We start from the raw sequence: 15574 nt of genomic DNA, 5'->3' as shown, positions 1-15574 counted from the left end.
TTGTATATGAGAGGTAAAAAGTGCCATTTTCTTGTTTTATTCAAGTTCCTGTTATACTTCAATTGTAATTGTGTTACTGGGCTCTTATCTGTGATCTGTTGAGATCATTGGCGAGCACATTGTGTAGTTCTTCATATATTGATCACTCGTAAATATTTCATAATATGTTTGGCGTGTTATATGTAACTACTGTGCTCTAAAATACAACCAGAATAACAACTCCATGTCTTGGTGGATTTGTACTTTTTTGTTGCAGTATATGTCTTGTCAAGTGTCACAGTTCAGTTTTTCATATGTAGTTGTTTAATATGATATGCATATGTGCTTGCTTTAAAGAAATATTGCAAATGAAATCATGATGAACATCTGATCACCAGTTTCTTGTCATTCTTACAGGAACAGTGTGATGATGATGAATATGAAATAGACTGTAATTTGTACAGTTTGGATTATAGAATTATTGATGGTGATGTTAGTTTACCCCAGAATTCTTTCAAGACTTCAAAATTCTTGCCAAATGGTAAGAAAAATGATTTTCTATTAGTAATTTTTTAATATTCCTTATTATTACTTCAACATAACCCTATAAACTTATGTTGGTTATTGTACAGGGTGCTTTTGTGTGTATTCCAATCAAGAATCATTTGAATATGTCCGAGATAGTTTGGAGAAAACTCTGCTCTCCAATTTAGAGCAAGAAGATCGTTTACCATTTCAAGGTTTACCAATTGTGATTTTATTTGTCGCTGATCAGTCAGTTGATGAGAAAGAGGTGCTGAGGTTACAAGAAGAAGGACAGAATTTGGCTGATAGGTTTGTTAATTTTGTTTTGTTTGATCATGTATCTTTCACACTCAAATTTAGATAACATTTCCTAATGAAATGTGATACATCTTAGTTTACAGTGTCCCTTCATTGGTGTATCTGTGGATGAGATGGATCCATCACAACGGTTTAGTCCTTCATTGATAGCAGAAGCACTGCGGCAGCTGATACAAAGTATCCATCACAGAGCAGGCTTTATAAATGTCTACCAATCTGTATTGGAGTGTTCAGAACCTGATATCAGGTAATATATGTGATTTGTTTCTCCTGTGTCTACGTTTGTGTGTTTTTATCACTGTGTAGAGCAGGAAGTAAATTCTGGGATATAAGTGGAAAGATATCACTTTTGTAAGTGATTCCATGTGCAGTACTGTTGGAAAATGTTTTGACCAGGCAATTGTAGAATTTAATGTGCAGCCTGCACACAAAGTATGTATATCATCTTTTGTTTAGTACTGGGTACTGTATGTAGCATACATATTCAGTACAAGCACTTTGGCAGCTAGTGTTTTATAAGGATACTCTCCTGCAAGGGCCCACCTCCTCAGTTGTGGGTACTATTTGTGTCTATAGTGTAGTAATATACACAAACACAATAGTGCACATTGTAAAATTTGTTAAGAAAAATCAAAGTGATTAAGAGAGAAAGGTGTTGAGACTGATGATGTTGTTTTGTTGTTTTTATTTATATCCTTCATATCAAGTTGCAGAACAAGGTCAAGATATTTGCAATTATGAAATTTTTGTGCAGTGTACTTTATCATCAAAAATTCATTTCTCATAGTTGCAAGTTTATTTCCTAATATGAAGTGTTTTAAATATAATGAATTAAAGTATTGTGTTTAGTGGCTGTAAATTTCATAGACATGAAAACATGTTTTAGCAGTAATTTACCATTTGATCATCTTAATTTTTATGTGCCCATCTCTTGTGTGCTTCTTTGACCCATCAATGTTAATTTTTAATTATTAATGCATATTTCAGACTAATTATATTTCAGTATTGTTCTAGAGGAAAATGAGGTTAAATAAGTCCCACATATGGTATCAACCAGTAGTGAGAATGAAAAATTAGAGAATAACGTAAATTTTTTTAAAAAAAATCATACACCCATTTCCTTGTAACAGCTTTTAAGGGAGATGTACAATGCAGCAATAGAATTTGTTTTCTTACATTCTCAAAGGGACTGCCTCTGTAACCAAATGGTTAGAGTTGCCACCTTTGACATGGTAGTGTCACTGCCTTTTGTGCGATTTTGATTCCTGGTAATCTCCCCCCCCCCCTTTTTTTTAAGGTAGGAAGGTGTAGGAACATTGTCCACTCAACCTTGTGATGCCAGATGACGAGCTGCTTGAATAAAGAAGCAGCAGCATTATCAGGATTAATGTACTGGCAATAAAGGATGCAGGAAGTTGCGACATGCTGCTCCTTGTACTGCCTTGTAGGCAGCAGTTGTCCAGTCTGAACAGACATAATGTCTAATCCTTGAATGGTGTTTACGTTTTGTATTCTCAAAAGTAAGCTGTGTTAGAAGTGTCCATAAATCTTCTATTCCAAGTATAATTTGATTTGTTATCTTGGGTTTTATACTCTCTCGTACCTACTAAGAGAGGCGACTTGGTGACTAAGACACTTAGTTGAAAAGATGGTGGTCCAAATCCTTGTATGGTCATCCAAATGTAGGTTTTTCACTAAATTACAAAAGGTAAATGCTGGTATAGTTCCTTTGGAATCGAGCTTGTTAGTCCCATTTGTGTGAACTCTGGTCTTTTACTTTCAGATGATCCATATTTATTAATTGAAAAAGGAATGAAGAGAAATCCCTATCCCAACCTGGGACTTCCGTGGCCAAGAGCCCAGTGCTCTACTCTGTAGACACCACAGCTACTAGTTATTTGTGAATTGCAAATAAAAATATTTCTTCAAAACATTACTCATTTAGACAACTAAAAACACATATTCATTATCTGTGAATAAGAAGTGCTATGAATAATAGATAAATTTGAAATCCAGTGACATTTATTTTTCCAATTCTTTGTCATTTATTTAACCGATATACTCTTTGTTGATTTTAAATTGCTTTTCAGAACAACCTCCTCCTCCCCCTCCTCCTCCCCCTCCTCCTCCTCCTTCTTCTTCTTCTTCTTCTTCTTCTTCCGTCCCCCCCCCCCCCCCACCTCCCAAATATCTCATCAGAAAATTTATTTGATTTTCAAAGATTTGGCATTATGACACACCAAGGAAAGTAGTTCTATGCTATACATGCAAAGAGGGTATGGGTCTGTTATATCTCCTGAAAATGTCTTTGTTTCAGGATAATGATATAAGGCTATCAAATCACAATCTTCTGAAGCAAAAATTGATAAATCGCCAATTCCACTGTACTTTTTGGCAACTAACTTTGTTGTGATTCCACGTTAGCTTCACCTCCCAAATCACATTCAGAATAAATCTTCTTTTTACGTGATAACATCATTTCAAACTTGTAACCCAGTTTCTTTAACATTTTTTTGGCTCTTTGTTGTAAGCCTCCCTTGTTGATGGACAGCATTACAGTTAACTTTTTTTTTTTAATCATGGGTAAGATATTGTTGCAATAATTGCAGTTGGCGTAGACCTTGTAACACTTTCTTGATAAAAAAGTTGACAGTTTGCTGCAATATTATGCACTCTTTTATGGTCTCATAGTGTCTCTTTCAAAATTTTTCTGTTTCCACTTTTTATTGGAAATCTTACTCAGAGGTGCTCCTAAATCACTTTCCGACATCCAGCAGCATTCCACAAATGTTTTAGGAGACTTAAGATTTAATGTCTGTTGATTGTTGATTGATGATGTCGGTCATTAGTAACCACCAAGTCCTTATTGCTTTCAATCATTTTGTAGCACTACAAATATGAACAAATTGTGTAATTATATTTAAAGATTCTTCAAGATAGTGCTAGCAATCTTGGTAGAATTGAGGAAGATGCTGCAAATTAAGAGTTTTTATTGGCTTCTTTCTCATCTTTTGGCTAGATACATGTGAGTACTTCCACATATTAACAGGAGGAGGGGAGAAAGGGAGCCACTGCCAGGTGCAGTTGGTTTAACTGGACCACATTTGTAGTGTAACTGCTACAGCTGGCTACCTCCGAAACGTTTTCATGTTACCTTTATTTCAGGGTAAAACTGTGCACAAGCCAAAGTTTGGGACAGTGCAGTGCTTTACAAGGCCTGATGGCTTGCCCTTAACTTCCTCCCACCTCTGAACAAACTTATAAGCCAGTTAGAGGGGGACCTACAGGTCAATATATATTCCAAAACACATTGCAATAGTCATAGGCACTGAAAGCTGGCTAAAGCCAGAGATAAGTTCAGCCGACATTTTTGCAGAAGACCCAATGGTGATATGTGTGTTGCTGTTAGAAGTAGTTTATCTTGTAGCGAAATTGAAGTGGATATTTCGTGAAAGTTAGTATGGGTAGAGGTCATTGCTGGCAGCTGGCATAAAATAATAATTGGATCCTTCTACCGACCTCCCAGCTCAGATGGAATAGTCACTGAAAGATTCAAAGAAAACTTGAGTCTAATTTCAAACACGTACCCAAGTCATATATTTGTAGCTGGTGGTGACATCAATTTACCCTCAATATGTTGGCAAAAATACATGTTTAAATCTGGAGGTGTACATAAAACATAGTCCGAAATTGTGCTAAACGCATTGTCTGAAAATTATTTTCAGCAGTCAGTTCGTGAGCCCACTCGAATAGTAAACAGTTCTGAAAACACACTTGATCTCGTATCCACAAAAAATCCTGAGCTTATAAGGAGCATCAAAATGGATACTGGGTTAGTAAAAAGGGGTTGTTGTAGTGAGACAATATTGTAATTCCCAAATTCTCCAAAAATAAACAAAAAATATACCTACATCTGCATCTATACTCTGCAAACCACTGTGAGGTGCATTGCAGAGGGTATGTCCCACTGTACTAGCTATTAGAGTTTCTTCCTGTTCCATTCACATATGAAGTGTGGGAAGAATGATTGTTTGAATGCCTCTGTGCATGCAGTAAGTATTCTAATCTTAGCCTCATGATCCCTGTGTGAGCAATACATAGGGATTACAGAATATCCCTAGAGTAATCATTTAAAGTCGGTTCTCGAAACTTTGTTAATAGACTTTCTTGGGATAGTTTAAGTCTGTCTTCAAGAGTCTGCTATTTCAGTTCCTTCAGTATCTCTCCCATGGATTAAACAGATATGTGACCATTCATGATGCCCTTCCCTGTATTTGTTCAATATCTCCTGTGAGTCCTATTTTTTACAGGTGCCACATACTTGAACAATATTCTGGAACTGGTCGCATGAGTGATTTGTAAGCAATCTCCTTTGTAAACTGACTGCACTTCCACAGTATTTTACCGAAAAACTGAAGTCTACCACCTGCTTTACTGACAATTGAACCTATATGATCATGCCATTTCATATCCCTACAAAGTGTTTCACCCAGGTATTTGCACGAGTTGGCCGATTACAACAGTTACTCATTGACATTATAGTCATAGGATACTACATTTTTTTGTTTTGTGAAGTGCAAAATTTTACGTCTGTGAACATGTAGAACAAATTGCCAATCTCTTCACCATGTTGAAATCTTATCAAGATCTGACTGAATATTTATGCAGCTTCTTTCAGATAGTACTTCATTATAGATAACTGCATTATCTGCAAAAAGGCTGATTTTACTATTAACATTGTCTGCAGGGTCATTATTATACAATATGAACATCAAGGGTCCGAACACACTTCCCTGCTGCACATCTAATTACTTCTACATCTGATGATGACGACTCTCCATCCAATGTAACACGCTGTGTCCTTCCTACCAAAAAGTCCTCAATCAAATCATAAATTTCACTTGATACCCCATATGATCATACTTGTGACAATAAGTGTAGGAGTGTAGGTGTGGTACTGAGTGAAATGCGTTCCATAAATTAGGAAATACTGTATCTAGCTGGTTGTCTTGATCCATAACTTTCAGTATGTCATGTGAGAAAAGGGCGAGTTGGGTTTCAAATGATCGAAGTTTTCAAAAACCATGCTTTTTGGGGACTGAGGAGGTCATTCTGTTCAAGGTACCTCATTATGTTTGAGCTCAGAATATGTTCTAAGATTCTACATCAAATTTATGCCAAGAATATTGGACGGTAGTTTTGTGGATCACTTCTACTACACTTCTTATAGATGGGTGCGACCTCTGCCTTTTTCCAAGAACTGGGCACAGTCTTTTGTTCAAGAGATCTATGATAGATTATAGTGAGAAGAGCAGCTGACTCAGCCACAACCAAACTGGTAGTCATGCAATAAATGACATCATATGGACAACTGTAGGTGTTTTTTTCCTTACATAGCTGTTCCAAAAAGCAGACAAAACTTCACTTAAGACCTTCCTGAGAGATGATCTCCACTCCTTCCAAATTAACCATGTGGCTTGAATTCGAAGACACAGTATTGACAGCAATTGAGAGATTTAAGGCAAATAAATTAACGAACGCCAGAGCTGATCCTGCTGGTACACAAAGTAGGTAAGAACACTGTTACAGAAACAATGAAAGCAGCACACCAAAATTAAATGAATGCAAAATTTCCAAGATTGGTGATATTTTACAGAAGCTTGAAATTTACCCCAGATTAAGTGTGAGATGGTTCTAATAGTTTCCACAATAAATCTTTGTCTCAAAACCTGGCAGAAAATCCAATCCAAAAAGCTTTTGCTTGTATGTGAAGTATGCTAGAAGAAAGAGACAGTCAATGCCTTCTCTGCGCGATAGCAATGGAAATGCTGTCGATAACAGTACTGCTAAAGCAGAGTTACTAAACACAGCCTTATGAAATTCCTTCACCAAAGGAGACAGAAGTAAATGTTCCAGAATTCGAATCAAGAACAGTTGCCAACATGAGTAAATTAGAAGTAGATATCCTCGGAGCTGTGATGCAGCTTAAATAACTTGATAGTTGGAGAGACAATATCGTGATTACATGTAGTCTGTGAAAACCAGTTATAGGTGTTGGCCATTGATGCATCATGTACCACCTAGAATAACTCCGAAAGTATGATAGGAGCTGAAATGTTTGTGGGACAAAAGTTGCATGGGACATTGGGGGCTATAATATGACGTTGGTTTTTTGTTGCTAGGTGAGGTCGCTTCAGAGTTATGAAGGTCAACTTTGTTTTTTTAAATGGGATGCTAAAGTTTAGTACTTATTTTATGATAGTGGCTATTGAGACGAATCCCATGATGTGTAACAGTAAGATCTTTGAAGGTCAACGAAGGTCACAAAGGTGGCATTAACTTCCATTTACGGAAGGTGTTTGAAGTGATGACCATTGGTACCAATGCACAATTATCCCCTGCATATCTTCAGGTGTAGTTATAACGTCTTTATAAACCATGTCTTCTTCCAAACCCCACAAGAAAAAAATCCAGAGGCATCAAGTCAGGTGAATGAGCTGGCCATGACACATCTCCGCGTCCAATCCAACAATTTGGGAATTGTCTGTACAGCTCATTTATAGCCATCAGCAAAAAATGTGCCAGGCACCTATTGTGTTGATACCACATTCTGTACCTTGTTTCTAAAGGTATTTCTTCCTATAACAGACCTAATGTTTCTTGCATGAATGTGGTGTACTTCCTACCATTAAAATTTCCTTCGATGAAATAGGGACCTGTAATTCTGTCCTCCAGAATCCCACGCCATACATTTACCGACGAAGGTTGCCGCAGCCAACATGGATTTTCAGCCACCCAATAATGCATGTTATGAAAATTAACATTTCCATGGTTTGTGAATGTAGCCTCATCAGTAAATAAAATCAAATTAATAAATGTGTCATCCCTCTGAATCTGAAATTGAGCCCTTTGGCAGAATTCAGTGTGATGCATACAATCCATACCAGTTAATTCTTGGTGGAGACTGATGCAGTAAGAGTGGTATTTATGGCAGTGCAGAACATGAACAACACTACTCTGGCTCATGCCAGATTCCCTTGCAATTTGACGTGAACTAATCCAAGGTTCTCAAACCCCAGTGGCAAGAGTACCAATTTCCATTTCCTCGTTAGTAACTTTCCTTTGCGGGATATGTTTCTGAGGTATTAATGATCCAGTTGTTCTCAGTTTATCATACACATATTTAAATGTACAATGTGTAGGGTGAGTACCTACTTGCAGCTATGCCTTAAAGGGTAGCCAGTTTCACAAGAAGTTCCACGACAGACTGTTTTGCATTTAGTTGCATGCCATCGCATCCCATCAGTTCTCATCACCTAGTTACACCAGTATGATTCTGTATCCATTCTTTAAGAGTAGATACCTCGCTGAACGTCCTCCATGGTTTCCAACTCCCAAGGAGTTCACCTTCGATCTTGATAGTGTGAAACTTTTGATTCTTGTGGCATGCCATTTTTATTTGAGCACTCATGGTGTTAGTTAATAGTTCGTTATGAACATTTCTTGAATGCTGATGGTGTCCATTTTGTGAAGTGTATGTGATATGTAAATCCCATAGAAGTTTGATCTCTGCACCTCCCAGACACTCCTTTTCTGTCACCCTTCTGATGCACATGGTAAGCCATTAGTAGATAATATTTTTCCTGTTGTAATTGTTAACACAACACTTTCAAATGAGCCATACTGAAGATTGAACCTGCAGTGTGGCACTCAAGGGGTTGCCTGTAAGAAAGTGTATTGCTCTATTTCACAGAGTAAAGTGCTCAGGGGTTGATCCTATAAGAGATCGAAATCACTCATTCAGTGAAATGAATAACCTGCATGCCATCGAGACTGAAGTGATTTTATTATAGTTTTATTGATCACTGTGCTTTTCCTGACAGTGCTTCAAAAAATTAAAAAAAAATTGTTGTTTAGCTGATATACTTACTCAAATAATGATCTAGATAGAAATGTAATCAAATAATGCCCATCTCTGCTTACCAATACACTATATGCTTTCTTCCTTTTTCTGGTCACTGCAGTTAATATCATCGACTTTAGTGAGTCATATCAGTTCATTTCCTCAATTTACTCACAAGAACTTACAATGAACTGGATTGAAGCTTTTGTAAGAAAGCTGACATTTTAATCAGTCATTGACTCTTCAGTATAAATCTTTTTCTTTTTGTCTGAAATATGTCTTAACCTCAGTGCGATTTTAGCTGCATTTTGAATGTGAGCATTATTTCGTCAACTATTCATTTACACAAATTTACAGTTAAACAGCTAATCAGTGAACTTAAGTAACATTCACTAATCGATTTTCATTTTCATTTTTGTTATACATGATCATCCGCAATCGCTGTGGTAACATTTGGTGAATCTCAGGTATACAGCTTACATGTTCTCCATAGATAACATGGAAAATAGAAAGTTGAAAAGAAATTCTAATTTCATTTCCATGCTTTCCAGACCCAGACCCATTTGTGCTACTACATTGTGAAGAAGCTGTATAGAGTCTCTCTCTCTCTCTCTCTCTCTCTCTCTCTCTCTCTCTCTCTCTCTCTCTCTCCTCTCTCCCCCTCTCTCTTTCTTTTTTTTTTTTTTTTAAAGAAAAAAAGAAAAAAAAAGCTTCATGGCAGGGCCACTCGAAGAAAGCATTACTATCCACTGTAACATAAGACGCTTGGAGACTAAAATTACATGCACAAATTCCTCCAGTGTGTGGAAATGAGAATCTACAGCAAACTCAGTCTCAAGAATATTCTACACAAGTGAAGTGGTGCAGTGGTTTATGTACTGAACCTGCATTTAGGAAGAGTAGAGCTCAAATCTTCATCTGACCAAACTGATTTAAGTTTTTCATTACTTCCCTAATTCACTGAAGGAAAATGTCAAAATGGTTACTTTAAAAAATACATTACCAGTTTCAGTTTCTAACTTTGTTAATCCAATCCTGTGCTCTTACTGTAATGGTCTTGTTGTCAATTGTATACTAAATGCTAAACTTCCTTCCAAGATGATTCTGAACATGAAGCTTAAGAAGAAAGATAATAAATAAATAAGTAAATAAAAAAATAAAAACGCTACAAAATACTCTGCTCTAAAAAAGTTATAAAAATAAATATTATGCTGTTAGTATGATATGTTATCTCACTCGAGCTGAGCTGTTGGTAAATATCAATGAAATTATAATATACATTTTTGATGTCTGTCTCCTCCCTTAATGAAGTGATTAATAGATGTACCCTGTGAAAAGTATAAACCACCATTTTTGCTGTTTAATTAGTGAATATGATTATTGTTAAGTCCAGAAAATGCCTAATGATTGATCCATTGTGCAAGTATATCTGTCTATGTGAAAATTTAAGACATTAACATTTGTTCTGGTATCAGATTAAAAAGTACATAAATGTTTTTGTTTCAGGATTATAATGTGCATGTTTTGTGGTGATCCATATTCTGTAGAAAATATTTTGGGGCCTCTTTTGAGTCACCAGTGCTGCTTTTTAAGTGGAGATCGAAGTATAATTTTAGAAACTTTTTTGGGTGACTCTAAACGCAAAGTTGAGGTTATCATTTCTTCATTCCATGGTGCCAATGCATTTCGTGAGGAATTGGTCCATGGTTTCATCCTAGTCTACTCAACCAAGCGGAAAGCCTCTCTCGCAACTCTCAAGTACGTGACATTTTTTAGAAATTTACTTAACGTGTTGTGTATCTTGTATATAATGTTAAAAACACTAAGACTGGTGAAATTTTAAGCAATAGCTAATTTTCGTATGTGTGTAAATTTTTAAATGTTCTTGTTGCTTAACTGACTATTACTGCAGTGTAACAGTTACTTCACAGAAGAAAAATGAACATCATGTACGTTAAGATGTGAGAGTTCATTTTATAAACATTTAATGCTAGAAATAATTGTATTTTGCTATATTAATTAACTCAAATGTTGCTAGTTTGTTGTTGCAAAACATTTTCCCATTTCCAAACTTAGCAGCACAAGGCTAAGAAGAAAATTTCAAGTTTGTAAATTAACTGATCTGTTCATATAATCTCCTTTTATGTAAGACATGTATGGCTGCTGTAACTTCTTCATTGTGCTCGAAAAAGGTTTTAGGCCCACAAATGGTGTTAGCTGTGGGAAAGTTAAAATGTGCTAAATCTGTTAGGTAGAATTGGAGGGTCCAGTAACTCACACATCAAATACACTAGCTTTCCAATTGTGTAAAATATCTTTTGAACAAGTAAAAGATATTCAACTTGCACTGTTTGTAAGAAGTTTTAGGTAGCCACTGTTTACTGCTACATATTGTTAGGGTGTATGCAGCATAACTAACAAGGGGAAGGCCCCTGACACGACCAACTGATTCAGCTCATATTTGCCAGGTCACTTGTGTACAGCCAAAAAGACATAATCTTAAGATATTTTGGCTTAACACTTCTCCATTATCATGGTGTAATTGAAGCTATATGAATTACGGCAAATATTTTTGTACCTAAGAGTGACAAAGGTTGGAGTTCACATTGTTTAAATACTATGTTTGAAATTTGTTTTATAAATATTCAGTGACAGCTTACGTTGTTCACATATATGTATATCTTGATCATCTAATTATTATATTATGCCAGAGTGTTCTGATCCAGACACACTCGCACATATGATAGAAAGACTTATGTTATTCAATACAGGAGGTGTGCTTGCATGCATGTATGTTTACTGCTACAACTTGGATCTGTTGCAGTTACGAATATCGCAAATGAGTGGCCTGTTACAATATGCCTTCATATCATTTTCTAATACTGCCATTGCTCACACAAAGAGTATATATTTAGCATGTGTGATCTACAAGTAGTTCAGCACCTTTTGCACCATAATTTTGTGTTTAATAATTCCTTTTGAAAAATTTGAGAGAAATTTTGCTATTTTGCTCTCTATGAGAGACCAGTACAATATGATATTCTTACATTTTAAGTAAAAATGAATAAAACCACTAGCAAAGTTCTGTCAGTTAACCGCCTTTTACAAAGGCATCATGGCGTAGTGTGTCCTCGGAGTCTTTTGTGACAGCATACGTGAATAAAACGTTCTCGGTTTTCCAGCCACGTCAATTCAAAGAAAATTACATAGTGTGTTTAAGGAATGAAGAGGGCACATGCATAGGTTGTGGTAGGAAAGGAGGGCACATGCATAGGTTGTGGTAGGAAAGCTGATCACAGCTGTAATGCATAGTCCAACACCATTCCACAACATTTACTATGTGAGGCTTGAAAAGCCTTCAATAAATTTTGAGTACCTGTACCCTTGTCATTTCCCCATACACTGTACCAACTGTGTGTTTTCCATAACTTTTTTCTTTGCTTTCCAGTAAACATAGTGGTGTTATATGCATTACCTTTTGTCCTTGTTGTCAGAACAACAATAATTTGTGTTTTAGATTGAACTATAAACAACATTGCATTTGGAAACCCGATACTCAAGTTTTGTTCAGTGTTAACTGCTTTTACCTCTCTCTGTCAGTTGGGTGAATGTTGGTCTTTCTTCTTGGGAAGTGAATGGACTTTGTTGTGTTAATATCTTGTATTTTTTGTTTATCCAATGAATGTATTCCATACTCAAGAGGACATTAGAAATGTATATATTTCTTTCATTTCCACAGAAGGGAATTTCTAACACATGGAACTACTAAATTTCCTCCCTTTGTGATTTTGTTATTTCATTAATCTATTGTTACATGGCCCATATACAGGGTGCCCATAATTAAAGTTCCAGTTTCAAAATACTGTAGAAAGAGAACCACATCTCAGAATGACATCAGATTTGAACAGCAGATCGTTGACACAGGGGGAAACATTCTGAAAAAAAATTTAAATACAATTTTACCAACAGATGGTACTGTAAGAGCCTCAACATAAATGGGGTCAGTTACAAATGACAGATGAATTGCAGTACGACAGCTGTGGTTTGATTTGCACATTTCACCATCCGTACTGTTCAATGTGCATGACTGCATGGGTTCAGTACTGTTAGTTAGGTAATCCCATTCACCACGGCATAAAAAGCAAAATGTCGTTGTGAGACTGGTGCAAGACACGTTCAGTATGCTGTGCACTGTTTTCTGCCACTTGCTGAAATAGAGGAACAGCATGTATTGCAACAGAGTAGAGTGTCTCAGGGGCACATACAGGATGCATTGCATAGTGTATTCCTTCAGTTCAGCTACATTCATAACTGGAGCACTGAACACATCATCTTTGAGGTATACTTCGCAGCTAGAAGTCACATGGATTAAGATCAGTGGATCTGAATGGCCAGGCTGATAATTCTAGCATTGCTGAAATGCCCCTGCAGCAGTTGCTTCACTGGCTATGCAGTGTGCAGAGGAGGACCATCTTGTGTAAAAATGGTACCTCACACATCCATGCTGTTGAAAGGGTTGAAATGACATTGGTGCTCAAAATACTCTTATGCCATTTACCAGTGATGGTACAGGTAATGGGACCTGCATGACTCATCTCCTTGAAAACGTATGGTCGTACAACAATAAATGATGCCGTCAACCTGCACCACACATTCATCTTTGCAGAATGGAGTGGTATCAGTTAATGTGAATGAGGATTTTCTGTTGCTCATAATGTGCAATTCTGCATGTTGACATGTCCTTGAAGATGGAAGTGGACTTTGCCTGTCCACAGAATGCTCTGTCCTTCATTGTTCACTTCCAATTGAGCAAGAAATTCCAGAGTAAATGTTTGTTGTCATGGCAGATCAGCAGGAAGCAACTCCTGAACTTGGGTGGTTTTGTATGGATAGCAAAAGATGATGATTTGTAGGATTCCGCATTCGCAGGTATGTCCAATGTTCAGGCAATTCCCCATGCAATGCATGTTCACACACCAAAACTCGACCTCTGCTGCAGTGCTGTGGCCACATCATAGAGAGATGTGGATCAACTGAGTTTGCACCATGTCAGTGATATGCTGTTCAAATTTGATGTCATTCTGAACAGTGGTTCTCTGTCTACAGTATTTTGAACCTAGAACTATAATTACAGACACCCTGTACAAAAGCTATTTACTAAAATAAATATATCTTACTTAGAAGAAGGGGGAGGAAGAAAAGAAGAATGGGCAAGAACTTTATAACCTGAAGTATTCTTCCATATTGAAATGATTATTACTCCTTTCTTATGCCTTCAGGTCTAAGCCAGGTCAATACTGTAAAATTTACACCTCTGCACACATAATCAGTTTCTGCATAAAGTTATGTATGGTAGTCATCTGAATATTTAAACAATGTAATTTTGATGCAGAAAAATGGTGATTCCCACAACAGAATCTTGCAAATCAAGGACTGATTTTACTTGGCAGAAGGAATTTTTAAATGGCAGCTGACAAACTGAGTTATAATGTTTTATGATGATTTTAAAGAAAGGCAATGATTCAGCATGAAATTTGTTGGAGAAGAATGTAACAGGAATATGTGCCAACTGTTAATGTTATCTCAGAAATGAAGGTTTATTTTTGTGGAGGTGGCAAAAAAGGTGAATGAACAAAAGCTATTTAAGTGCATGTCAAATTCAGAATGCCAACAGTTAGAAAATTTTCAGAAGGGAAAAGTGGAACATTATTGCAAAGCTCAAATGTAGGTAATGAGTTTAACTGTGTATACAGAGTATCCTCTTTTTTTTGTTTTGTCTCAAGAAACTTGATTTTTGAGAGCCTGGTGTAACCTCAGCAACATAAAGCAAAATGGGATAATTTATCTCACTGGTAAATAGAACCTTTTTCACCTATGATGTCTTCCTGTTTTCCTGTGTTATACGTACATAATTCATTGCAGAGAAAATTAGAAAAAGGAAATGAGGAAACTTGGACAGCATGTTAGAATTAATAAGAATTGTGATAATAAATTAAATATAACTCAGGCAGAGGAATATTTCCATCCTTTGTTCATATGTAAGAACTCATTAGTAGTAGCTAAAAGTTGTTCTGCTTTTATCATGGTAAGATTGTACTTTTTTTCCATGTTAGTCTGTAATACCTATTGCATTTATGTTAAAATGATAGTGCTTTGCTTATACTTTATTTGATTTGTCTTGTAAATGATGATGTTTTATTTTTCCAGTGCATTCTCAATGAACATTCCAAATTTGCCAATACAAATTCTAGCTGTTACTGATACTGGTGGGGCAAATGCATTCTTTAGTAGTGATCTGAGTCATTTACTAATAACTGAGGGAAACGCTACAGCTGATAGACTTCAGGCACATTTTATGACTTCTACATCATCGTGTCAGCAGAAAAGTAAGTCTTATGAACAATACATTTTAAATAATTGAAAATTGGAACTAAAAGTAATTAAACACTTAAATTAGAATATTAACTGGAATAGGGTAGGTGAGGAAGAGGAAGGGCCGGGTGTGTGAAAGGGCATCGCTCAGAGGGTTTTGACCATGGTCTCTTCAATCCTTACGGATGTGCTGCTGGTAACAGAAAATATTTTGCAAAGTGTTGCACTATTTTGAGTATTTATGGAGACATTTTCACTCCTGACGTTTGTGCTGTGGTGTATATTTCTACTGATTTAACTAAACTTTACCAAAAAATACTAGTTTATTCTGTGAGGAAAAAATAATACCAATTAATTAATTGGAGATACTGAGACCCCATAAAATAGTTTGCTCGTTATTGCCATGCTGTGAAGAACAACAACAATAATAAAAATAGTGCTAATAATTATTTTTGTATTTTAAAACTGATATTGTTA

The 15574-nt window shown here is 36.3% G+C and overlaps 1 protein-coding gene across 6 annotated transcripts in view; it reads left to right on the top strand.

Moving 5' to 3' along the window:
* LOC126297586 (rho GTPase-activating protein 190) overlaps positions 1-15574 on the top strand; it is a 296415-nt gene that overhangs the window by 103469 nt on the left and 177372 nt on the right. For all 6 annotated transcript variants that reach the window (XM_049988556.1, XM_049988559.1, XM_049988558.1 and 3 more), the window contains exons 11-15: positions 397-520; positions 612-813; positions 899-1069; positions 10232-10483; positions 14933-15111. In XM_049988556.1, coding sequence (XP_049844513.1) covers positions 397-520; positions 612-813; positions 899-1069; positions 10232-10483; positions 14933-15111 — 928 coding nt within the window. The remainder of the gene's footprint in view (positions 1-396; positions 521-611; positions 814-898; positions 1070-10231; positions 10484-14932; positions 15112-15574) is intronic.

The sequence above is a fragment of the Schistocerca gregaria genome, chromosome X (assembly GCF_023897955.1).
Source record: "Schistocerca gregaria isolate iqSchGreg1 chromosome X, iqSchGreg1.2, whole genome shotgun sequence".
Taxonomy (NCBI): Eukaryota; Metazoa; Arthropoda; class Insecta; order Orthoptera; family Acrididae; genus Schistocerca; species Schistocerca gregaria.
Note: the sequence above shows the minus strand (reverse complement) of the source record. Positions and strands in the feature narration are given on the sequence as shown.